This window comes from Filicampus tigris, chromosome 8 (genome assembly GCF_054856515.1).
Source record: "Filicampus tigris isolate MCC_2025a chromosome 8, RoL_Ftig_1.0, whole genome shotgun sequence".
Classification (NCBI taxonomy): domain Eukaryota; kingdom Metazoa; phylum Chordata; class Actinopteri; order Syngnathiformes; family Syngnathidae; genus Filicampus; species Filicampus tigris.
The window spans coordinates 13,936,762-13,962,994 of record NC_141224.1 but is presented as its reverse complement, the minus strand read 5'-3'; the positions used below and the strand labels follow the sequence as shown (position 1 = coordinate 13,962,994).

Below are 26,233 nucleotides of genomic sequence, written 5' to 3'. Positions count from 1 at the left end.
AGTACTTTTTAATATAAGTGAAGGCAATGAATGATTGCTTCTACTTTTAAGACCTTCTTTACGCATGCATCTGCACTTCTACTTAAGTAAAGACTGTAAGAAATGTCCACCTCTGATGATGCTAGTGGCCGTTAACGTCTGGGCGTCTGCACAGCAAAATGTTTATTCAAGCACACATTTAACTCGCGATGACTGTTTCAAACGAAGCCCTCCCCTGGACGCCAGCTCAGCCAATAGGGGGCCCCAAGAGGCGGGGGAGAGGGTGGTGGTGGGAGGTTCGCCCACCCTTCCCACCGCCCCACCGGCGTGCGTGTGAGGCAAAGGGGCTCCACATACTCAGCTTGGTTCCAAATGTGGTGTAAGCCCCCAACTGAGAGTGTCAGAGCGCGTCTCCCGTTGGCAAGAAGCAGAGAGGAGTGTGCGTGTGCGCGAGAGGTGCGTGTGTTCCATACATACATCACAGCGAGAGAGTCACTCACACGGAGGAAAAGGAGGAGGAGTGAGGAGGAGGAGGAGGAGAGAGGCAACTTCAGCCGGCTCCATCATCACACGCGTCCACCGTCCTGGAGGAGAGCGCGTAGCAGTGAGCAAGTGGGCCGCCTTTCCAGATTCGTGGCTTTGATTCCGCAGAGTGGAAAGTTATCAGGAGTCGGAAACATGCATCTGTGACTATTCCACCAAGTGTTGGGACTTATTCACAGCGATTGCACTCGAGTGGATCATATCACGGGAGTGCGTGCGAGAGAGTGAGTGAGGACCACAAGCAGCCCCGTACGAAACAGAGCAGGCGTTCATCCACGCGGCCACGGGGGGACAAGTTACTACAATGATCGTGCTTTACCTCATCTTTTGCCTTATGGCCTCAGGTAAGACCACTCTTTATTTCTTCGTTGTTGTCTTAAATGGACGTTTTAGTGCGTCTTAACGCGCGCTGTGTCAGGGCAGCCAGTGCGTCGCGCCGCTCCACGCACGACAACTCAACATCCACACATACGAGGCACCGCGTTATCTGTGGAATTACGCATGCAATTAGTTGGGGGAAGCATGATTGCATCACACTGAGTGGCGAGTGGCGCGGCAGTGAGTGGATTACAACGCACTTTGCTTGGGATGCTTGGCGAGGCTTTGCTGGGTAGCGCGTGGAGATGGTCGCGGATGCGGGGACACGGAAAGGAAAGTTGAGGAGAAACGTTTTGAAAACTGAATGTGTGAGACGAGGCGAATTAAAAAAATAAGGTCCGTGTAAATTGAATAGATTAGCGTGCTTGGAATAGAGAGTGTATTTGTTTTTCTCTTTTACCCCTCCAATAGCCCCCCTGACCAGCACGCCCCCACCCCCACACCCATCCTTACCCTCATGATAATTAATACTCTGGAAAACTCCCAACTGTGTTGATCAGATCGATAAATCAAGTTAAAGGGACATCAGCTTTAAAAAGTAATCCTACTTCATCCTAAACTTTCTCCACTTCCACGCATGATTTGGCTGTTGACTGACTGCTAATAACTCGCATATGTCCTGATGCAAAAAAATAGCTTGAGGTAATTAACACTGAGACTTATCAGCATTGTGCCAGAGCTGTTAAAGAAAACACACACACACACACATATGGAATGCACAAGCGTGTTAATTTCACACATTGGGGGGTGGTGGTGGTGGGGGGGGGGTTTATATGACAGAATCACAAGCCAGGATTTCAGGTTATTTAACAAATGATATTGTGTGCTTAAAAGCCATTTGTTGGGAGCACCGCTGTACCATTAGCCCCCATTCACCCCACATGGGTTCGTTATTATGGGGGTTGTGGGTGGGTCGGGGGACTTCGAGGATGCCAGCAAACCTTTGCTCCCTGACAGACGAGCAACAGCTGGATAAGAAGGAGGGAAGAGCCGGTAGCCAGACAGTGGCACTTTAGCCAAACTCCAACCGCCCCCCCCCCCGCCCCTTTCCAAATCCAGCACACATTCACACACATTCTACACGGTCACACACGCACTCACATCATGAAAATGGTAGCAGCTGCCCTAATTAGAGTGTAAAACACCTTGGAGCGCTTTTTTTTTCCGCGCGCTGTTGTTGTTAAAGCTTTCACGCAAAGTCACTCCAACTCCCAACTGTCAGAATACCTCCGCTAAGGACCTGTTTGTTGCGCACAAAAACAAATATAAATGGACAAAGAACATATAGGCTACATTTGATTTTTTTTTTTTTTTTTTTAATCCATCTTTTTGTACTGCTACTTGACTACAGTTAGTTACAGGTGCTGAAGCCTATTCTTGCTTACTTTGGGCGAGAGCCGCGGTACACCCTGCACTGGTTGCCTCTCACACACTCACATTCAATTAAATGTTTAATCTTCAATGAACCTACGGTGCATGTTTTGGGGCATGCGGGAGGAAGCCGAAACCCACGTAAGCTTGGAGATAACATGCAAAATCCACACGTGTAAGGCCAGAGCAAAGATTTAAACCCAGTCCCTCAGAACTGTGAGACACATAACCACTAATCCAATGTGGTGCCCTAGTTTTTTTTCACACTTTTATGCATCTACTCAGTACTTTGGCTTGAAACTAGTCACTATTTATGTTTTTTTTGTTTTTTGCCGCTATTGATGCCACTGCTGGTAACCGGTTGGTCATTATCAGCCTGAGCTTACCCTGTTTGTCAGACTCTGCGTGGCTCCAGCCCGCCCGTCAGCCAAACGAGAGCAAGCGCTATTGAAAACGGAGTTTTTTCCAATACTTCCCTCTGACCGCCATTATATTATCCTCCACAGTCTCCGCTTTGCTGCTGTTTACATGCTACCCTCAGTCTCCTCTCCGATAAATGTCATCACATGGCGAGATGTGAATGTTGGAGACCCTCACTGACGGATGTATTCAAATCAGTGAGGTTTTCGGTTTCTCACAGTGCTATTTTCAAGTAGAAAACAGATCGCCCCAATCCGAGCAAGTAGTGGATAAGTGACGGAGAAGGTGTAAATCCCAATCCAAGGCGAGTAATGGAAAACTGACAGAGAAAGTGTAATTTGGTACTGATTGAATGTCAATTGTTCATTTTCCTCACCGTTTTTGCTACATCACAATGTGTCCTAGCACATGATTGCACGCAGGGTGAATACAGTCTTGTTCCCCACTCGCAATTTACTTTCCCGGAAAGTCCCCCTTGGCGCCCTGAGGAATTTGATTCCACACTACATCAGTATTCTGAGTAATCTTCTGCGAGCGCTTCTTTGGAAACCTTTTTTTTTTTTTTTTTTTTTTTGCTTTGGGAAGCTTGTGTCTCATCGGGCCGAGTTCAAAGGCTGAGTGCTGAGATTACAAGTTTCTACTGCTTCCTCTTTAAGTCGTGTCGCCACCCCATGTTGCAACGCCGTGCAAAAAAAAAAATCACCGTCCCCCTTCCCAGAAATCTTTATTTTTTTCCCTTTCCCCAGCTTATTGGTGAACATGTGACAAACGGTCATGGGGACATGCAAGTGCATCATCTTAATGAGCCCACTCACACGCACCTAAAAAGCCGTTACCAAGCATCATCTCCCCTCTTGCCCATTACTAGAGATTTGTCTCCTGTGCGCTGCAGACATGTTTGTGGGCCCAGAGACAGCCTGGCCCCCAGTAGGGTGGCTTTAAGAAAGTCTGCATATTTCATGAGCTATGGTTCTTTGAATTCTAGTGGAGGGAGGTGGTGGGGGAGTGAGGGGTCATTGTGGGTGGAGGAGAGAGGGGAGAGAGTCTTGTTGCAGACATTAGGCTTAGATGTGTCACCAGTGTCTTAATGATTGCACACGGCGGGAAAACACCAGGGACAAGCAGCAGGGCGTCGTTAACCTTTTTCGCCGGATGTCGAACACACTCACTCATTGTTCCTCTTAACTTCTCCCACCATCACCGCCCGCCACTCATATTCATTTTACTTCCTTAGCTTAGTGGTAGAAAGTTTGTTGGCAGGAACTTCAGCCAGCCGGCTTTGGACACGAGTTGCATAGTGCCGATCCAGCAGAATCCGGATACAGCTGACTCCTGGAGAGGAGTGTCTTGCATTATTTAAGAGACGTAGCCATGGCTAAGATGTATTTTAGCTTACTTTGACTTCCTGTCTAACTGTGTATTGGTGTTTGATGTTGTCAAGTTGTATTTAACGTAGTATTTTGATCAATTACATTCACTTGGGGGTGGAAAATCCATCCATCCATCCATCCATCCATCCATCCATCCATCCATCCATCCATCTATCCATCTATCTATCCATATATCCATCTATCTATCTTTCTATCTATCTATTGGGTGGACTCCTTTTTAGAAATATTAATTCCATATGAAACTGCAGTATAAAACAAACAAAAGAAGATAAGAAAATGCAGAGAAAGGGCACGAAGCACAAAGCTGGAGAGAAGCAGACCAAAAATACGGGGGTCTATATTCGTGCCTAGTGCGAATGGGCGGATGACACCAAGAGTTGGTACTTTTGCAAACGCACGCAGCATGACGCAGTTAGAAATAGGCGGTCGCCGTCAACACAGCCCACTTGCTTTGTCAACAATCGAAGCGTCCCCGCACATTCCCTTTGAAAGGTGAATAGTCCTTGACACGGTGGCAGCAGAAACTGATTTGGAGTCCATGCGGGAGGTTGAAGCGTGCAAAGTACAAAGTAAGATTCTGCAAGCAGACGTCCACGGGCGGATGATGTAAAGTTACCCAGGGCGATCACAGATCACAGATATCAAGTGGGCACTAAGACCACCTTCCACCCCAATCGTTCATGTCCATCTTTGCCTTCCCATGGCCCATACCCATACCTGTGGGTTAATTTTAAATATATAAGCCAATAATAATGTGTTTAATTAATGGATTTCTGCAATGTTTCAACGGGTACAACGCAGGCTATTGTCATATTTCTGGATATAATGCAATGACATGACACACATCCAAGGAATCTGAATCCGTCTGCCTGAACCTCGATCAAATCCTCCAAAATCGCGTTACGATGTGACTCTAGCAGGTGTAAGGTGTAGTTTCGTCTACTTTCGTTCTCTAAATTGTCAGGTGTGTCAAAGGAAAGGCCTTCAGTGCGCTAAAACACCCAGTATGGCACAGAGCCGTCTGCCAAATTCCCAAACACACGAAACGAGCCTTGCACTCCTGCGCACCTGCGCTCTCTATGAATATAGAGGCCACGGTGTCTATTTGAGTCGAGGCCACTATTTGAGGCACTTTGGCTTTTTCCAAGCGCTCTAATTTGCTCCTACTCCCTCTAAACACTCATTTTATGCAGGAGGCACGCGCAAACAAACAGTAATGAATGACCAAGCTGTTAAACAATGGCCTGCTGCTTTCTCCTCATCCTGTAGACACGCTGCACACATTGCATTGTGATCCTTCATAAACAGCCCCTACACGTGTGCAAAGGAGAAAGGAAACAATGGCACTTCATAATGTCGCCTGCCTCTAATCAGCTTTGCCATTCAGGTAAACACAGATAAAGAACTTGGCAGTATGTCCCCGTGCATTGTTATCAGCTGTTAGCAAATTAGCCGCTCTTGTTCGCTGCTCTGACCCAGCACAGGAAGCCAGGTAGCTAACTGTTGATGGCACTTGTCCTCTTCAGCCCAGCCATCCTCCTTTGTCTTCGCTTTCTCCTCGTGCACATCCTCACCTTGGTCTCCCTGTGGGCCGGTCGGCACATCCGGGGAGGAAATGACAAAGAAACGGGACAATGAAGGAGGGCCGTGTCAGCTTCCTGCCTTTGCCCTGAGACATCTTTCCCGGCGTCTCCACCTCGGGCTGGGTCGTCAGCGCGCGACGCAAACTTGTTTACTCGTTCATCCTCTTTGGCAAACAACGTAATGGAAAGATGGGGAGGACTGAGAATTAATTCTGCGCGCGTCATTAAAACAGCACCTCGAGGGATGAAGTCACGTTTATACAGTGGAAGATATTTTGAGAAGTTGGCTCGCATTTAGCTCCCCTTCCTCCACACACACTCGCACGCACACACACACACACACAATGTCAATTCCTGCTCAGGAGACGTAGACCCTCAACATACAACGATAATGAAGTAAGAGATTCATTTTTATCCTTCAATCAGGCAAGAGAAGAATTTCATATCTGGTGTCCACGCGCACACGCAACGCACACACACGCTCACAGAAAATTGAAACGTGCCTAGTGCAGCACAGCAATATGTGTTATCTTGTATTCCTTAACCTTGTATCAAACATAGCTCGGCTGTAGGAGGATTATGAGGAAAAACAAGCTTAGGTGGAAATACCTTCGCCACTCTTTTGTGCTGCAAAGAAAGGAAGGCATTAGATTTGCCAACTCCACACAGGAGAAGATCTGAAATGTTCTGCAGGATGCTGTAGGCTGATGACATACGCTCATTCGCCACAAGTGACTCACCATGGACTCACCGACGCATGTAGACATCTAGTCACCGGGGTCAAGGGCACACATTGTGATGATAACTTGACATGAGTGTGATGCATCTTCGGGGCTTTGTGCCCTCTCTGGAATGATTAGTCAAAGTCCAATTGTCGAATTGATAATGGTCCAAGAACAGGACATGTCATCTTCTTTACAAACTACACGTATGAGGAAAACTCCTCCTTGTGTCATTTTTTTTTTTTTTTAGAGCAGTGTGTATAATATACTTTATCACAGCAATTGGTGCTCAATTATAAAAAAAAAATGGCCTGGTTGGCAGTATTGATTCAAGAGGAAATGAAATATGTGACCGAATTTGTTGATATCCATGCGCACATGCAAGTAGCATAGTTGAGAGGCTGGGGGGAAAAAAAAAAAGGAGCATCACATTAGATTTAAGGAGGTGTTTGAAGCTGAAGGAAAAATATGAGATTGCTTTGGCTCAAAGTGGAAGCTCATCACTGGCAAAGACATAGCTCAAGGAAAAATAAACACATCCTAGCACTTTACAAATAACGTTGGAATGTGAGGCATTTTTCATGACGCAGTGAAGTACAGCCTAATTGTGAGGTTCAGCCACGGCCATCTATCTTGTTGTTTAATGAGCTCGGATTGCCAGGGCCAATATTGTCTTGGTGACTCAAACATGAACCAAAATACTGGATTGGCAGTGCATCGGTCCGTTTTACAGTCGTATTGTCTGTCTCGTGTTGTCGAGAAACGGCTGGATGAATTGTCTTTTATTTGTATTTCTTTCCTGCGCTGCTGATTTTTTTTTCTTTTTTTTTCTCGCCTCGAGGTCTGAGAAAAATGTCAGCCAATTTACTATCAACTGAAGGATGTCAATCAAAGCGCATTGATCTGGCTTTTAACTGCGGCTTCCCCCGATAGCGCAACACGTTAATGTTATTGAGCTGCGTAGAAAGACGAGAAACGGCGTATGTGGGTGGCGGTTGAAGCGGGGAGGGAAAGGTGTCTCTCGCTCACTCTCTCACTCTCCTGCTGTCTTTTTGGCCACAAAAAGCAATGTGCAAACCGCCATGGGCTCAGCATGGGAATAGGGGGTGGGAGAGAGGCAGACAGAAGGAATGGGAAGGGTCAGAGGGATTTACTGCCGGGAGCTGAACATTTCAGGTAATGGATATGCTTGAATTGGTGTAAACCAAGCTTGCTGCTTTTCTCTCTTTTTGGCGTGGCAGGAGCGAAATAAAACAACCAGGGTGTAACTTACCACATGCTCTGAAGGGGATTTATGGAAAGTTGATATTCCAGCACCTGCGGGCCAAACATCAGCTCAGCTCTCAGGTGTCTACTCGGACATGCGCGGCGTGGCTTTTGCGCGTACGTATATGTGTGGATGCGTATCGTGGGCGGCTCCTACTGCCACAGTCCCGGGAAGCTGCAGTAAGGAGGCCAGTAACAGTTGGATAAGTGCTTGCCAAGCTGGCTGAGGTGAACTTAACACCCCTGGTAGAACGAAGCAGCCCAAACCATTGTTCCAGCACATTGCACCCGTCTGAATGAGGCATCCTACTTCTGCGCCGATCCCAGGGGGCTGGAAGGAGGAACGAAGCAGAGGAGGAGAGGGACTGATTGTTCCCTGCTCAGACTATCCACAGATGGGGCTATGGCACATGATGTTTGCTTTAGAAAGTCCCAGGCGTGTTCTGTGAATGCACTGGAGGATAGAAGAGAAAGGAATGCCAGTCGAGACAACAGCGGAAGGAAGAAATGGCTGGAAAAAGGACCGAGCCGCTTAATACTATGATGTCAGTGCGAATATAGTGCCGGTTCCCGGAACACAAGACAAAGCATACAATGAAAAGATAGTTGGGATGGAAAGTGCTTGAGCTCGCCACTATTTCCAAGCAGAGCCATATAAAGCTGAACATAATGAAGAAGGGAGGGAGAGTAAGTGAGGAAAGGATGGGACGCAGGGCTGCATCCATCACGGGGTTTGGTGCAGGAGCCATTTGTACCTATTGTTCTCCATAATTTGTTTTCTCAGAAGCTGCAAAGGGAGGGGCAAAGGGGAGGGACTGGGCTATGGCAGCCATTTATTTTTTGTGCTAATTACATGAGTGAGACACCGTAATTAGGCGCATAGCTAAATAAAACAATAGGCTGCAAAGGAAATTCACGCAGGGCGATGGACAGCCAGTGATAGGCGCAATCTTCTGTATTTTATACATTCAAGTGATCATGTTAAAAGAAGCTTTTAAAAACGATGGGGCAAGGATAGAGGGAGAGCGGAGGGGAGCGGGCAATGAAAGAGCTAAGAGAGATAAGATGGAAAAGCCCTCTTCTCAGATTGCTCTTTGAGGTGCATGCAGTCCCAGTGCAGGTGGAAGTGTGGTTTTTACACCCGCTAGACATGGGAGGAAAAGGAGATGTTTGAAAGAACCAAAAAAAACCCCCCAAAAAACATGAGTGCTCCACTATGCTTCCTCACATCAAAGGTGGAGAGTGGCTTCAGCAAGGTGTTTGTTGTGGCTTGTTCGGGAGGATCTCCACGTTAGGTCAAGGGGTCGACCCGGCCCACTCTTTGGCTCAGGTGGTATTACGCCTCCGAGCTGCCAGATAATAAACCATCAAATAAACCAGACAACGTGTGTGTACGTATAGCTTATACAGTGGAACCTTAAAGAATGAATACTACTGTACTGTATCGGTTGGGGCGGTGTAAAAATAAACCAATACATAGCCGGAAAAAAATGGCCTTCCGACTATGCTTAGTCCGACTATTTTTTATTTTATTTTTTAAGTTTCCTGTCTAATGTTTATTGCCTACAAAATGGGCGTCCGTCATACGCGGATAGGCGGACCAGTGCGTCAAATAGGCAGTATGCCCAGCTCTGTACTTTCCTACATAATGGTTGTTCAACCTCTGGAACTAAAGATTTCCTGAAAATTTTGGTCAAACTGTGAATTGGACCGCCACAGAGGAGGTCGGTTTGAGAGGCTCCATACAGAATCCTGCCTTGATTGCTTGTGTGGCTAATGCCGTAGAGTCTCATCTGACCTGCATTGTCTTATTGTAGCAACCCACTTTTACACAAGTGAAGAACAATAAACAGGAATTGTTCAAAAATAGTCCTAGCAAACATATGTGTCATATTTCGAAAGATAACACATGCTTACATGCTTAAGTGTCTTTCAGAGCACCTAAACAGAGGATGAACATGACAACTTCACATACAAAACTGAAAAAAGTCAAATTTGCGTTGTAATTTTTTGAGGGAAAAAAGAAGCCAATGAAGACCAATAAGCATGGCATTAAGTGAGGATGTCCTCTTGTGCCACGTGACCAAGTTCTTACAACACTGCACAAACAAGTTCATTGAGCACCATTCGTAACCTGCAAACATTGCCTATCGGTACCGCCGAGGACCCCCTGCAATTTGTCACTACATGTTCGTGACCCATTACGGGTCCGCAATCCACCTTTGAGTCCCGACCCACCAGTTGAGAATCCCTGCCGTAGAGGGCATTTCCATCTTATCTCTGTCTGGGTGTGTGTGGGCGTACTGAGCTTGTTAGTGGTCTTTCAGGGCTGTGATACATGGAAAGATAAATAAGCCCCTAATGAAGCCCCTCAATCAGCGGGCAGTTAAACAGCTGACCAAAAGATTGAGGTGCAGCAAGGGCTGATTGTTGGCTCAAACAAAGTGCTGGGAGGAGGTTCTTGGAGCGTCACACTTCAGATGATCCTTTCTCTGCTCCACAAACTTCAGCCATTCTTTTGCTGAATGCTCATTTTGATACACAACAACAGTTCAGGCTCGCTCCCTGATTGTGCCGGGCAGTTCTTTAAAAGGCAATTTCGACCGGGGGCCTTTGTTTAACTCCCCCAAGTAGGGGCCACATTGTATCTATTGTGCTCTTCGATTGGGTTAAAATGGTTGTGCTGCAGTCATTAGGCATGTGATATTTTGTTTTTAAAAAATAAACAAGGTGCATCTAAGAACCAGCCCGGACTGGTTTTTGTGGGGGATGAGAGAAATCAATGGCCCATTTCAAACCTAATACAGCCATGACTGTTGTGGTAATGGTGTGAAAATGGGCAGCATTCACGTGGCTTCTTTTATACCTCCAGGCTTGGATCACAAGTGAAGTCCAATTCATTCCCACTTGAATCGAGGCAGAAAAAAATGTTCTCAAGAGCTTTCAAAAGACTCACATGATGTCAGCAAGAGAACAGGTCGCTTTGTGTAAGTTTTGTACAAAAACGGATGAGACTGCCATTTTGCTAAAGGACAGACATTCTGTAACACTGAGCTGCAGTTTTCCATAGCAAATAATGATTCCTCTCTGCAGCCTTTGCCTCTTTGATCCCAGGTAATGTGCTAACAAGCAACGCGGGTTCATGGAATACCCACCGCACTCGCCTGTGTTTTCACAGAAAAAGTGTGGGTATGTGTGTGTGTGTTTTCTCACCAATTAATGAATTGCTTTGTGTGTCTGCTGAGGTGACAGTGGCCTGTATCTGGCAGGGTTTGTCCCCCCACCACACAGCACACACACATTCGTGTCTCCCTCTCCCTCTCACACTATTAATGAAAGCAGTCTCATTAGTGCTTGTGGTTCTATATGCAAGAGGGCTCTGGACCATTGTGAGAGTGTCTAATCAGGGGACCACTCAAAGGCTGAGGGCCCCACTGCACCAATGATAAAGTTCACATTTAAAAAGAAGCCAACGAGCACTCTGTTTAATTGGGAGAGAGGGAAATACCGAAAGGGCTCTGTCACATTTGGAGGTTCGTGGTCACCAAGATTCACCACCTCTTAAGAGAGCATTGCAGAAACCTGATTCGACCATCTTTCCCTAGCATGTCACATGAATCAATCTGCTCAATATCAAATCATTTCTTCTAGTATTTCCACTCTACTTTAACCTTATCGCTCAAAGCAAGCTCTTCGAATGACGGGTTTGTCAAAGAAGAAATGGAGAGTCGGGGGGGGGGGGGGGAATACAAATGGATCTCTGAGGAGTGCCTTAATGAGAATCAGTTTGCCATTTTCCCAGGTCAGATGTTGAAACAGCTGGCAAATAGATGGAGAGAGAGAGTGGAGGGTTAGGGAAAGAGAGCTAAATGAAGCCTTACAACAAAGTGATGGGAGTTGTGCTGCTTATTTGATGTTTGGGGCTCTAACTTGTGTCCCACAGCACTTAAGACGCCCTGAGCCATCTCTCCTGGCGGTTAATTAGAATCCAATAAGGTTGCCTCCTGTTGGTCATTGTTCCTCCAGTGTGTTTACCCTTTCCAGAGGCTCCATTCGCTGCTTAATCTGCCGAGAAGCTGAATGTCAATAGGTCAGGCCAAGACTCCAGAGCCCAGAGAGGGCGGGAGGGAGCCATTGAGCAAAGGGGGAAGGAGAGAGGATCATGGGGATGAAGGAAAGGGGTCATTTCTTTCCCCCCTTGCTATATTTTTCTCCCCGCCACCGCATTCTTGTTGTTGTTTCTTCCCCCATTCCTTCTTTGCCTCTACCTCGGTTTTTCTTCTCACTTCTAATCCGTCCTCTTGATTGTTCTAAGCTGCTTTCAGACAGCCCCTGGGATGCGGGGCCGGGCAGTTGGAGACTGTTTTAATTAAGATTTAGGAGAGGACTCCCTTAAGAAGGGTGCTTTTAGTGCAGGACGGACAGAGTAAAGTGAAGGAGTGAAGGTGACGAATGAAGGGCTCAAATCAGAAAATGGGAACCGAAGAAAGCTTTTTTAAAAATAAAAGCTGTTAATAGGCATGGAGGCACGCGCCCATTTGCTCACACAAACAGTCGGGCTCCAAGGCATCCAAGGGGCTAAGCCAAATTGGATTTTTTTCATCTGTAATCAAGCAGCACAATCTTTATGGATCGATCTCAACTTCCTGTGATTCATACCATATCCTGCGAGGGTGATACGGGATCAGTGTTAGCCAGCAGGCAAAGTGAAGGAGTTTAAACACTCGATCTAATGATCGATCATCGCGCCAGATGGGCTAAGAATCCTGCGACGCTTCACTTGTATGTCTCAGCCCCAAACTGGAGGCCTGTCGCTTGAAGTGTAATTTTGCCAAGAGAGAATAGAGAAACGAGCTAAGTGACATGCGAGATGGCTTTGAATGAGGCCAGACATCCATCCTTTTTCTATAATGCTTCTCCTTTTCAGTGTCATTTGGAACTAGAGACTATACGAGCTAACTTTGGGTGAAAGGCAAACTAGGCTCTGGACTGGTATCTTGTCAGTTACACAGCACATGTAGTGACAAACAACAACTCACATTCACAATCACCAAGTGAAGAACCAAACCCACACTGCCAGCAGTCACCCTCAGTGACTCTATTAGACAGACTCTCTGAGGGGCTGGATATGTACATGATTGAGATTTTTTTTGTAATCTTAATTTCTGGTGAAAACAGGCTCTGCATACAAAATGAAGGTTTGCCCGTGAGTGTTGGGGTGTATGCCGAGAAAGGGCACGTGCTCCGTCTTTGCTACACGAGTTGTTTAGTGCGCGTCTGTCCCAACTAAGGGCCATACAAAAGTTTAAACCCCAGCGCAAAGACGGAGTGCACAATGAAGTGTTTAAGTCAATCAAACCAGCAGACGTAAGTGTGGCGGGTGGTGAGGTGCAAGAGGCCAAGCCGAGGTCGAGAGACCAACCCTCGGCATTCTCTGCCGTCACACATCCCGACACACAGCCACCATATGGCCAATGTTCCAAGCTCAATGAGGAAACCAGTCACTGTTACAAAGACCCATTCACAGCCACTTGATGCTGAAGAACAGTGGAATGTTATGGTATGTTTGGGAACACAATGTCTACCAAATAAAATAAAAATAAAAGAAGAAACACGTCTCAAAAAGCAAAATGATAGTATCCCACAAAGCAAAGCACAAAAAGAATTTAGGATGCGCAAAAGATGTAATCCGCATGCCAGGCCTGTAGTCAGTGTTATGACTTACAGGCCACTCTGTGCTATGGTGGGCATTTCAGCTGACATGTTGGTCGGATAAAGTTGTCTGAACTTTATGCCAGCTAGAACCATGTCTAAGTATTGGCGCTGGTAGTGTCATGCAATTTTAGTGAATTTAGGCGAGGTGCAGGGAGACCTCCACAGACATGTCTAGTGGATGTTATCGCAGGTCATCCATAAATATGACAACGGTATGCATCATACCCACTGAATCATTTCAGAAATTAACTAATTGAACACATTTTTAGTATTATTACTATTATCATATTTATTATACCTATGTATTTTTAAATCACCCCACTGACCACGACCCAGCTATTGGAGTGTGACAGGGTCACACACGGACAGCCAACTTTATCTGCCCATGGAAGTCTGCTCGGAGATTCTTATAAAGACACGTTGCATGCCTTGACCTTCCGCAAATCAGTTTCTGCTTCCGTCATGTGATGGACTTTCAGTGCGACTCTTGGTCCAGCATTTAAAGGGAACGAGAGAAGACGCTTTGATTGGCGGCCAATCAAGTCGGCTGTGTGCACACCCACAACGGTGCAAAACGTTCAACGGCTTGCACGGGTCTGCGAAAAAAAATGGAACTTGGTCCAGCCCACCCCCATACAGAGTAAGATTGCAACTTGCGCCAGACTTGTTCTCAGGCTCTAAATCGCACTTGTTATGTAAACAAGCCTTCCCTGGCTGTTTTTTATTGGGTTGCTGTAGGCTATACAGTTTACGGTTAATATACATCTTTTAGTTTCTTGAAATAAAATCATGCCTGTTGCACTTTATCAATAATTTCAATGTATACTTAATGTAGTTTTGTAAATTTTAGGCCTGAGTTTGGTGTTTGAAAAAAAACATGGTTTTAATTTTTTTTTTTTTTTTAAAAACAGTCATGTGAGTATGAGAGAAATTCATCCATAGTAATTTGTTTTTCAAGCGATGCAGGCTGATAAACAATATCATATGATTTTGCCGCCAGCATGTTACAGCACCGAAGCCCCCTCCCCGCCGCCCACCCCCACCAAAAGTCCCCGAGTACACTGTGCCTCAGTCACTCACAAGGCTCTTAATAAGGCCACCAGTAAATGCCAGGGAAGATATGCCGGAATGAAAGATCTTTTTCTCATACTCCAGCTTTGAGGATGAGTTTCCTGGTGTCGTGGGGGAGGGTAAAAATGCAGCTTTAAAGAGCACTGCTACATTTTAAAAGAAACAATAAACCCATCCGCTTATGAAATCATATTTTTTGCGTTTCGCATCCCGTTGTGTGCCAGCTCAGGGGACTTTTGGCAGACATGAAAGCTGAGCGAAAGGTAGCGGAGGAAGCCCGGTGCCAAAAAGATAAAGTGTGCCGAGCTCCACTGGGAGGGATGCATCACACAGATAGTTCATTCTTTCACTGTAGTCATTAATATCCAGCGCAAAAAAAAGGTCAAACCTGACTTGAAGCCGTCCAGTATATCACAGCTACATTTATACATCAAACCCTGCTGTGATGTCTCATCAGCTCGGTCACACAGGAGAGACCCACACTGCACATTATCAAAGATTGATGGGCTGTCCTAGTTAACGACAGGGGGGAGTGGACGGGGAAGCGGGGGCTTCGCTCGGGAACTTTTGCATAGTCAGAGATGTTGACCGTGCATCACACGGTGTCGTCTTAGCAGTGCAAACATCATTAGCGCGGCGGGCTCATGCTTTGCCGCGCCGCCCTCCCTCGCGCGCAACGTCTCGACCCGACCTCGAGATAAGCAGCAGAACTTGCAAATGCAGTATTCTGAGGTCAGGGCTCTCACGGCAGAGGCTGCTGGCAGATGCCGAGGCTTCAGCCTGCATCTTCTCCCATCCGTCACTTCTCTCCATCCATCCGCTTCTGTGTGAAAGATGGGGAAAAAAAAAGAACACAAATCACCAGATGAGCCCACATCCCTTTTTGTTGCAACACCTCTATTTCATGCAACGCCATCTTACCCACTTGTTCACACCGCTTGCTGCTTTAATAATATATTGATTAATTAGCTCACTCATTAATCATTTATTCCCTAATCATGGCCTGATTTTTCTTAGGGAAGCGGCGCAATCTGAAAAAGCCTGACTTCACATTTCATTCTAATTACACTCCTTCACTAATCAACACTTAAGCGATGGAATTTCAGGAAATGAGTTTTTCTCCCTCCTTTCTTTTGCTCAATACAAAGCAGAAGTATTGAGGCCAGCAGGTAACAGCTCACCCCCCCCCCCCCCCCCCCCCTCGTCTTCTGGCAGCTCATCTGTGGGTTAAAAGGACGTTTCCACTTACAAGGAATCAAATGAACAAAATGAGCATTTGATGTTAAATTAAAAACTTTTCTCTCCGGCAAAGTCGACATGCAGGGGAAACAGGGAAATTAGGTCACATGCACCTTTTCAATTGTACCCAACTCGGCTCCATACAGCTCTACTGTACTTGCTAAACCAATCACGGTCACTCATTGTTCGATCGAATTCGTTATAATATATATATTATATATAATATATAATATTTGACGATACATGGGTAGAAATGACCCAAACACACACACACACACACACACACATACTAACATTAGCTTACTTTATCCTTAGCTCTACTGCAGTATTATGTGCCACCGTCTCCACTTTGCCACAGTGTGGCATTTTCTTGCCGCCTTTAGTCTCCTGTTGAATAACATCTGTCTTGTGAACTTCCATCCATCCATCCATTATCTATACCGCTTGTCCTCAAAAGGGTCGCGGGGAGTGCTGGAGCCTCTCCCAGCAGTCTTCGGGCAGTAGGCGGGGGACACCCTGAATTGGTTGCCACATTCACACCTAGGGGCAATTTAGAGTGTCCAATTACCCTAGCAAGCATGTTTTTGGAATGTGGGAGGAAACCGGAGTACCCGGAGAAATCCACGTAAGCACGGGGAGAACATGCAAACTCCACACAGGGAGGCCGGAGCCGCGATCGAACCCACGACCTCTGGACTGTGAGGCGGACGTGCTAACCAGTCGGCCACCGTGCCGTGCCGCCCGTCTTGTCTTGTGAACTTGTCTCAAAAAAAAAAATGCAAGTGAGCCTCCATTGTTGCTGCCCGTACTGTGTAGCATAAGAACAGCAAAACAGAAAAATGTGTATATACATTTTGTAAAGGTGGTTATACAAGAATGCAGAGGCGGCAACATAGCGAATCTTACCATTTTATTGTTTCCAGTTGATTCATGGCTCCTAAGGGGGTAGAAAGTAATTTGTTTAATCGCCAGGAGTTATTTTCTATGGACAGAGAGAAAATATTGTTAATGTGCAGCTTGAAAAGGAAAAATTGAAGAGGAATATTAAAACAGGTTTAATTAGAAGTGGTCTTTGTGCTTTTGTGTATCCATTGCAAGGCGAGGCCAAAATACAGCACATCTGCTTTCTGTGAAGAGACTCTTGTTGGCTGCTGACAAAAAAAACGAAAAAAGAAAAAAAAAAAAGAATTATGCATCAAATTAAAAGAGAGCTCCAGTGAGATGACGGCAAGTCGGGCATTAACCTCTAAGCTTTAAAAAGCACACACATTAAGCAACGCTAATGAGACTCTCATTGAGCGAGCTGTGTTCTGTGTTCAGAAACACACAAAAGCGCGGCATTTACTTGAATGCACTGCTTTGAATTAGGTTGTCACCCTTACGCATCACACCAGCAGCTAACATTGCAGACGCGAACAATGGCGTCGATGGCCTTTTACCGTAGTCAGACGCGCACGCTTGCAACATTACAACCCTCATTAAAAAATAATACTAATAAAAGGGAAAAAAAGTATTAATTATGAAACGCACTACTTCCTATCCTATCGTGAAGAGCCAAGGGGGTCTTCATTGGGCTCAATTAGGGAGAGTAGGCCACAAATCCCCTGACTAAATTAATTGACACCCCAGGGCATTCGGTCCAGACCCAGTACAGAATCTATGTAGACTTTCTTTGTTTTCATTTCACCGCCTTTTAGAAAAAGCAAGAGATGGAGGCAATTGCATCGTTATCTCCTCGTTGTTTTATGGATTTTTAATCAATTTTAATTAAACATTTATTTGCTCGCTTCATTTGTCACAGAGCTATTCCGTCACATGTTGCACACTCCAGTTTTCTTCCGCCTCCTCCCAAACCGAACGGCAAAATAAGTTTGACTGATAATAAAGCATCATCCAAACAGTGCAACGGGGAGGGAATCTGAGAGGGAAAATTAGGGCTGTGAGACGGAAGGAGCCAAGAGATGGATCGAATCATAGGGACAGAGAAGGGCTGGGACTATGACACAGATCCAGCCTGCAGCTGTCTCGCAGTAAAAACACCAAAGGGGGGGTAAGCAGGAGCCAAACGACAAGACTGGCTCAATCACCATCTTGTCAACGCGGCTGGCTGATGTATACAGACAATTTCGTACCACCCTCCACTTTTTCTCCTCCTCTGCATATGCCTTTTTATTTTCTGTCCTCCTGCCAGCCAAGCCCGTCACTTGCTATCCCGTCTGCATGGAGTCGACAATTCTCTAGCTCATGGCATTAGAGTGTAGAGGATGTGTATGTGTGTGTGTGTGTGCGTGTGCGTGAGTGTGCGTGTTGACGTTCAAAAGCAATGCTCAAATTATAGTCCGCCAGATGCCTCAGCCCTGCCCACCAGCGAGCCTAAAGATGCAGGACTGTGACAGTGAGTGTGCAGCAAGTGTGAGAAGACAGTGGAAGAAGGAGTGTATTTGCAGATGCACACTGTCGGCACTGCAGCACAGCTGCTGTGAGCTGAACCATCCATATTCGCGCCAGCACTGACTGTGTCACATCAGCAGTCTTGGTCTCACCCCCCCTTGGCCTCCTCCTTTTACACACTTTTTTTTTTTTTTTACATCCTTCCTCCTCCCCTGAATACATACCACTCTATTATAGCAGGTACTCTGGGAGCCACTGATGCAGCTCGCATCACGACTGCTTGCCAGCTCAGTGGAGTGAGGATACTATTACATGACAACAATGTAGTAAATATGAGAAAGTTGTTCTTTGTGGTTTTTATATGACAATAGTGTCAACATGATCCCCATTCACAAACAAATAGGACTGAAAATGTTGTTATATGCAGGGGTGCACATAGTTTTTTTTATGCGGTACTCGCATGAGTACCAAGAGATTGTCTTAGTTACTCGCTAGTGGTCCAAAGGATCACAACGGATTTTGAGTCACGGATCGGATCGTTTTTTGTATGAGCAAAAAAAAAAAAAAAAAAAAGCCAAATAGAACTTTGTCTTCATTTATTTTATAAAACGCTTTTGCCCATTAAATAAAAAAATCAACTCCCAATGTCTAATAGGACCGTTTCGGATTTAAGAACACAATTTAACGCAATTTTGGAAAAAGTGTTGTTATAAATTAAATGAAGACAAAGTTTTATTTTTATTTTATTAAATTTTTTCATACTGAAAAAGAATTGAAATGCAATTTAAGGCACTTAAAACATGGACAGCACATTACAAAGTAATCTAGGTCCACAATATGGGTGGATTTTGCTGCTTAACTTAATATTGCACAAACGCACTATAAATCAGAATACCGTGTTTCAACTAGTGGGCCTGCTGGTAACACATTCTTGAAAAAAAATATGTTTGGGTTGATTTCCCCTTTTAAAGTAGCACTGGGCACGAAATCGACCTTAATAACATTTTTTCACAACTCTTTTGATTAAACATTGACTTACAAGTACAGTAGTTGAATGGGACTTCATGCCCTGAGGGGGTCTGCATCGTTTTTACTGGTACAAAGCAAAACTTTGAGGAGGGTGGGATATATCCTGGCACACAAAAAAATACAAATGTCCTGAATTGCTTTACGGCATGCTCACTTCCTCCTTTCGCTATATGGACGGCTCAGGATTTCACGACACTATGCGCTGGCACGCATGGGAAATGTGGTTGATTTTTGTCAAAACACTACCGCTTTTGTCCACATGGCACCGCCATAATCAACAAAGACTGACATATGACGCAGTGTTGCTTTAAGTTTGGCTAGTAAGTATAGTAAGAGAGTCAATTTTCTATTTTTACAAAGTGCTTCGTATAATTCAAATACACTCTGAAAAGCAGCAACAGTCAGGTCGCAGGTTTGCTGGAGCATATCGCAGCTCATATACGACCACTGGACTGGTCACCGGCCAATCGCAGGGCACATATCAACATATCACATATCATTGACAGACTGCCATTCACACTTACACTAACACCTAAGGACAACTTAAAGTCTTCAATGATCCAAAGAGAAACAGATTCCAACCCGAAACCCCTATCAGTGAAGTAGCTGTGCTAACCCTCTTGGTCACCACACTGCCTGACAAACGGGCAAATTGGGCAACATTGAATTTGTCATTCAAGCTAACACTCACAAGCAATGCTGTTTAAAAGCCTACTTATAGACCTTACTGTTCAACGTATGTGCCAAGGTTGGACTCTGAACACTTAAAAAATATAAATTGCACAAGCAAAACAAAACACAGTTCGAAGAGGCTAAAATGGGTGCAGTGCTACGTACAGTAGTGGAGGCCCATATACTGCACCTCAGATTCTTCTTCAGTATATGCAGATCAGACAAGTTGTCTGATTTGATGTTGCAGTCAAGCTATGGCGTAGCTTTGCATGACAGCCTTTGTGACAGGCCGATTGCTGCGTTACATTAATTCTATCTATAGCCGACTTCTTTACAATAGGAGGCCATCCAGTACTTTTGTATTTTTTTTTTCCCTGCTTTATTTGAAGATGTTTTGGATCTTTGTCTGTTGTCCTGCTTCTCTTGCTGTCATGCTGACGAGTCAAGACAAAGTTCAGTGAGTCTCGCACAGGGATGCAGAGCACGAGCGAAGGGACAGAAGATGCAAGGGAAAGGCGAGGAGAAAGTGATGACAGCTGACACGAGTGGGAAAATAGAGCGGTGTCAGAATGATGTCAGCGATTAATAGCGCCTCATCACTTAGGCCCCTGCGAGGTGTGGATTTCTCATGAGTGTAGATGCGCCAATGATAAACAGACAAATGAAAAGGTGGGTCTTTGATTGGGGCAGAAAGCACCGGGTTAGTGATTCAGGGTAGCAGCCGTGCGGAGAGGAGGGGAGGAGGGGTGGAGAGGCTGGCGCTGGTTTAGATGAGCGGGTCCACTCGCTTAAAAGGGGTCCCGGCCTGAGCCAAGATTTTCACAATGGAATAAAGGCCGAGAGGGGATGCGAGGAGGATTAAACTCCGGCAAAACAGCTCTTAAAAAGCAGTTAGATTGCAATTTGGGCAGAAAAATGCAGACTAGGAGGAAAGGGAGCGAGAGCGGATGAGTGGAAGTGCAGCCGGAATGCATAAGGGAGCGATATATTTTTTAAGAGAGGTACGAAAGAAGAGACCATCTGCAGAGAGAGCTGCCTGCAACAGTCAAAGAAAACATGCATGCTGGGCACCACGGTGCGGCCAGTTGGTGGGTGGTATCTCTTGTTGGGTTCTTTGAAGCCCTCAAGTTGTGTACAAGTCATGCTAATGAGCTTAGTACACTCCAAACATGAGATGGGTGCTGGGTCCCCATGGGGGTATTCGGCTTGAAAAGACTACCTCAGCACTACTTTTTTTGTCTGTACACACGCATATGCACACATACACGAGTCGAAGGAGACAAAAGACTCAAAACAAAGGGATAATAATTCTATACAGAGAGAAATGGAGCTTGCATTTCCAGCCCGATTTAGAAGCCTTATCTCGACAAGGCACAATGGATGGCATTTGGGGAGAGGGGTTGTTTATTCCAAGCTTGACACTTTTTTTTGCCAATTGCCTTGTTTTGTGGGGAGTTGTGTGTGTGCATGTGTGTGTTTGTGTTTTCCCCCCAATTTCCTCCTCTGGACTCTATTAAGGGAACTCACACAGGCTGAGAGCAGGACTTTGCTACCCCCGCCCATATATATATATATATATATATGTAACGGTCTATATTTACATATATATGTTTATACGTGGCGGCACGGTGGTCGACTGGTTAGCACGTCCGCCTCACAGTTCAGAGGTCGTGGGTTCGATCCCGGCTCCGGCCTCCCTGTGTGGAGTTTGCATGTTCTCCCCGTGCCTGCGTGGGTTTTCTCCGGGCACTCCGGTTTCCTCCCACATTCCAAAAACATGCATGGTAAGTTGATTGGATACTCTAAATTGCCCCTAGGTGTGATTGTGAGTGCGGATGTTTGTCTCTGTGTGCCCTGCGATTGGCTGGCAACCAGTTCAGGGTGTCCCCCGCCTACTGCCCAAAGACAGCTGGGATAGGCTCCAGCACGCCCCGCGACCCTTGTGAGGAGAAGCGGTACAAATAATGGATGGATGGATGGATGTATATACGTAAATATATGTATATATCTATATATATATATATATATATATATATATATAGATATATTTACATATATATATATATATATAGATATATTTACATATATATAGATATATTTACATATATATATATATATATAGATATATTTACATATATATATATATATTTACATATATATATAGATATATTTACATATATATATATATATATATATATATATATATATATATATATATATATATATATATATATATATATATATATATATATATATATATATATATATATATATATACATATATGCTTGCTCCCTGCACGCTCTCTCTCTCTCCATCTCCTGGACGAGCTAGGCACATACACGACGGGAGTTGGCGAGTTAGTAGTTCAAGGTAATGCAAAAAACTTCGCCGAAATTTTTGTACATTTCACTTTACTATAACTCGCTTTTAACATTCCTATGAGCCCTTCTATGTCATATAAACACCAGGGGCAGTTCTGCTCACCGCAGTAAGCTGCCTTGCAGCTCAAGCTAACCACTCACAACTCACAACTGTTCATTTGCTTTGTGAATGACATGGCTCCTGAGAAAAGTTGCTGATAATATCGTGAAATGGTGATAAAAGTAAGACGTGAGTGAGTGCCGGTGTGTGCGTGTCTGTGTGTAAGCCACGTAATGAAAAGCTAAACTCAACTTTATTTATAGAGCACTTTAAAGCAACCACCTCTCCAAGTGCTGTACATGGTGCAAAAATTGACGGCAAAGTACTGCATGTGAAAGTCCGGTCTTAGAAACATGCTTATTTTTCTGGCTAGTATCTGCATTGACGATTCACTTTTATGTTTTTGAACTTTAAAACAAAGATTTGTGAAAGATAAACATTTCAGTTATAGTGGATTTTAAGGAAACTATTTACTGTAAGATGTTTGTTTTCATTGAACTATAAGACATGCAGCTGAGCCCGGGAGCTCCATGCACTTTTTTGTGAGACTTAAAATGAAGTTGTCTATTTTTGAAGATCTACAAAAGCTTTAACATCTTGTACATCACTGAAATTGTTTAATAAACATGGGCTTTAGGCATTTAAACTAAGTGTTGGAGTTTTTATTTTTCATAAATTTGACACCATTTTACCCCTTTTCTCCACATATAAATATCGGCTTCAAATATCGGTTATCGGTCTCCTTGACTACTAATAATCGGTATCAGCCCTGAAAAAAGCATATCGGTCAGGGCTCCAGCATGTTTGATAAACGTTTGAAGCCCGGCTCCTCGTCTAAAGCATATGGGCGCATAGATGTTGCTAGCTATGTATATGCCGATTGCTACTAATATCTTTGACTCTGTCTGCTTTCACATCTCCAGGCTGCTTAAAAGTAGCGGGGAGAAGTTGTTGGTGTTGAGCGGCTTTTTTTCTATCGATCACCTGTAACTGTATCGGGGTGATGTTAGCATGTTTGAAGTGTTACCTGCAACATACGGAACGGAGGTCCAACAACGCCGACACACGGTTCTTGTTCACCCCACCGCTCGCAGCCCTGCACTCCATCGCCACCGTACGGCCGAAATGTTCCCAGCTGATTATACTATGTATACAATACACTATACAAGCGTCTGATTGGTATAGTGCAGACGGCTCCTCCAACTCCATGCTTTCTCCTGCACTCGCCATTTTTTTTCAACATTTGTTTTGACATATTTCTTCTCCGAACAATAAATGTTGCGGTTGCTTGGTCTCAGGCGTTGACTTTTTTTTTTTTTTTTCCCCCATCAGACGTATTACTCGTATGACTGCGTGCACCGAACCGTGAAGCCTGTACTGAGACGGTTCGGAACAAATACAAAAACCGTTACACCACTAATATATATATATATATATATATATATATATATATATATATATATATATATATATATTTGGTTGATGTGGATGCAATAGAAACAGGTCCTAGAGTGAATCTTTAGTTGAAGCAATGGACTGTTTTTTCTTTCTATCAAAATGTAACTGATTATGAATCTTCAGGGTGAGGTGATAAATGAACGGTGCTCTGTATGTTAGAATCCCATTACTGTACAACAAAAGGTCATCCGCGGTGCCATTATCACTCTAAGTCTTTAGCTTCATAGCCAGCGCACACACAAAAACATACACACACACATTGGCAGATTCAATCTAATTCTCCCAGGGCAGATGTCCAGTGGTGAACGGATCACTGCTGACATCTGTCCATCTCTTCCTGATCCGGCCTGATGTGAATGTACCCCTATCAGTTCACATGAAGGAAGCGGCGGCGGTGGAAAAGCGCTTTAGCAGGTTCAACCCTGAAAAGCTGTTTTGAATTTCACTGTAAAACCATGTGACACAAGCAGCAAAGTCACGACGTCAAAGTGCATTGCTAAATGTGCCCCCCGGTGCTTGACACTTCACTTTCCCTATTAACACACACGTGCACACCATCTCAATGCATCACACGGCATCAGCAAGAAACGCACACACACCTACACAAACTTAGCGCCATGTGCATTCACTGGCGTGAAATGATATTCCATTTGAAGAAATCCGGATTAAATTGTTTGAGCCCAGGTTGTTTGACCTTGTTGCAGCAGGAAGGAAAACTGCACACACACACACACACACACACACACGCGTACACGTACATCCACGAAGTTAAGATATAGAGTAAATGCTGAATCTGTGGCAATAAGGAAGTGTTCATCTAAATGTGAAAAGCTTGAAAGGTAACATTAATCCAACACATGCATTACAACTAATCCATAGAGTGGGAATGTAGGGAATACATGAATGAGTTCATGAATAGATTTAATGTAGAGAAGCAAAACAAGTCAAATCCAGCGCAGTGATTTAGGGTATTTAAGAATCACATTTGTATTTCCATCATTTTCATTTCTATTTGATTCAATTGCAGCCAATAGCAAAGCTCCTCATGTTAAGTCTCGTGAGAAGTGCGTGTTTGCGGACTGAATGTGCAGTGTGTATGAGAGAGTCTTCAGACTGCCTCCACCGTTCCCTTTGTGTACCTCTGTTCCTCCCTCGCTCCCCATCAGGAACGTATTCATGTAATTAAGCCGCTAATACACCGTCAAAGAATTGTCTAATTCGGCAACGAGGAATTAAAGGAATCTGGCATGAGTCATTAGCCAGTCGAGATGTTCTGTAGAGCCTTTTCAATAAGGGATCTGGAGAGCGGTGAATCACTCGCTACAGCGCACCGTCGTCACTCTATTTTTGTATGGCTTCGTATGAAGCATTAATTGCTAAATGTGAGCATACGAAATTGTGTGTGGGTGTGGTATAGACAAACGCTTCACAGCATGTAATCCGTTTAAACAATCAGCCAATGAAGTGAATTATTATCCATTTAAAAAACAGTTAGATACACTGGGCAAGATACTTAATTGCAATCTTTTTTTTTTGCCCCCTCTCTTTGCCAGTACAAAAAGAAAAATATCAATCTGGCCCTGCCGCGAGAGGATTACGAAACTGCTCATTACTTCATGAATGCAGAATGTTAGACAGGCAAGAGTGTAAAGTAACACTTTTGAAGGAAAATGTAGGTCCTCACTCGGGCATTTAATAGCCCGAGCTCCAAGACTCACTGGCGTGCTCAAATTGGCCTCTTTTGATTCACACACATGCAGCCTACCTGCCGCTCGACAGGCTATTCCAACACTTTTGTAAGAGTGATGCAGGCAGACATTGCATTAGTGCGCCAATTACATATTTTTACTTCTTGGGCGAGCTATTTGTAACATTCAGTGTGAGTCAGATGGATAACATTACACCAGCGATACATTCAAGGCTTTACGCCACCAAGCAGTTCAGTTTGGTGCAACTCGAAACATATTGGGGCCCATTGGAAAGGGCTCCAAAATATCACATTGTGCCACTAGTCAACAACCTGTCAGGTACGGTTCGCTCGTGTAGGGCGGAGCTACAAGACACGGTTGCCCGTTTCAATTGATCGAGAGTCAACTGTACCATGGTGAACCGAACTGAATTGTTCAGTTAAACATGGCAACAGAGAACTCACTTTCCTAATTCAACGATTATCAGCGCAGAGCAATGTATTTCGCCATTCATAAATTAATGTGTTACACTTGCGCATCTGCCTGTGTTTTGTGTTAGCATTTAGATGGGAAAGACAGTTGTGATTGCTTTTAAAAATGTTCATCGTGAGAAATGTCTTAAAAAGTTTGTTTTACATCTCCAAAACACTGTTGCTGTATACATCGGTGACCAGAACTACACAGCATTAAGTTAAAAACAATCTTGAAGAAATGGCCGATAAATTATACTATTCAAGCATGAGCATTTGGTACGTTGGTCGGTCTACAATTGAAGCTACGGGGTACTGTTCAGTTCTATTTTGGAAGGGTAAACCCTGATCTGGCTTTCACTGTGGGGCATCACATTAATCCATAAACAAGACACACAAAGGTTTCTAATTACATTTTGTAATCT

At 44.6% G+C, this 26,233-nt stretch overlaps 1 protein-coding gene across 2 annotated transcripts in view; it reads left to right on the top strand.

Annotated features, from left to right (window-relative positions):
• The first annotated feature begins 365 nt into the window (after positions 1–365).
• Positions 366–26,233, top strand: part of kirrel2 (kirre like nephrin family adhesion molecule 2) — a 42,360-nt gene continuing 16,492 nt past the window's right edge. For both annotated transcript variants that reach the window (XM_086037523.1, XM_086037524.1), the window contains exon 1: positions 366–866. In XM_086037523.1, the coding sequence (XP_085893649.1) occupies positions 827–866 (40 nt within the window). In that variant the 5' untranslated portion in view covers positions 366–826. The remainder of the gene's footprint in view (positions 867–26,233) is intronic.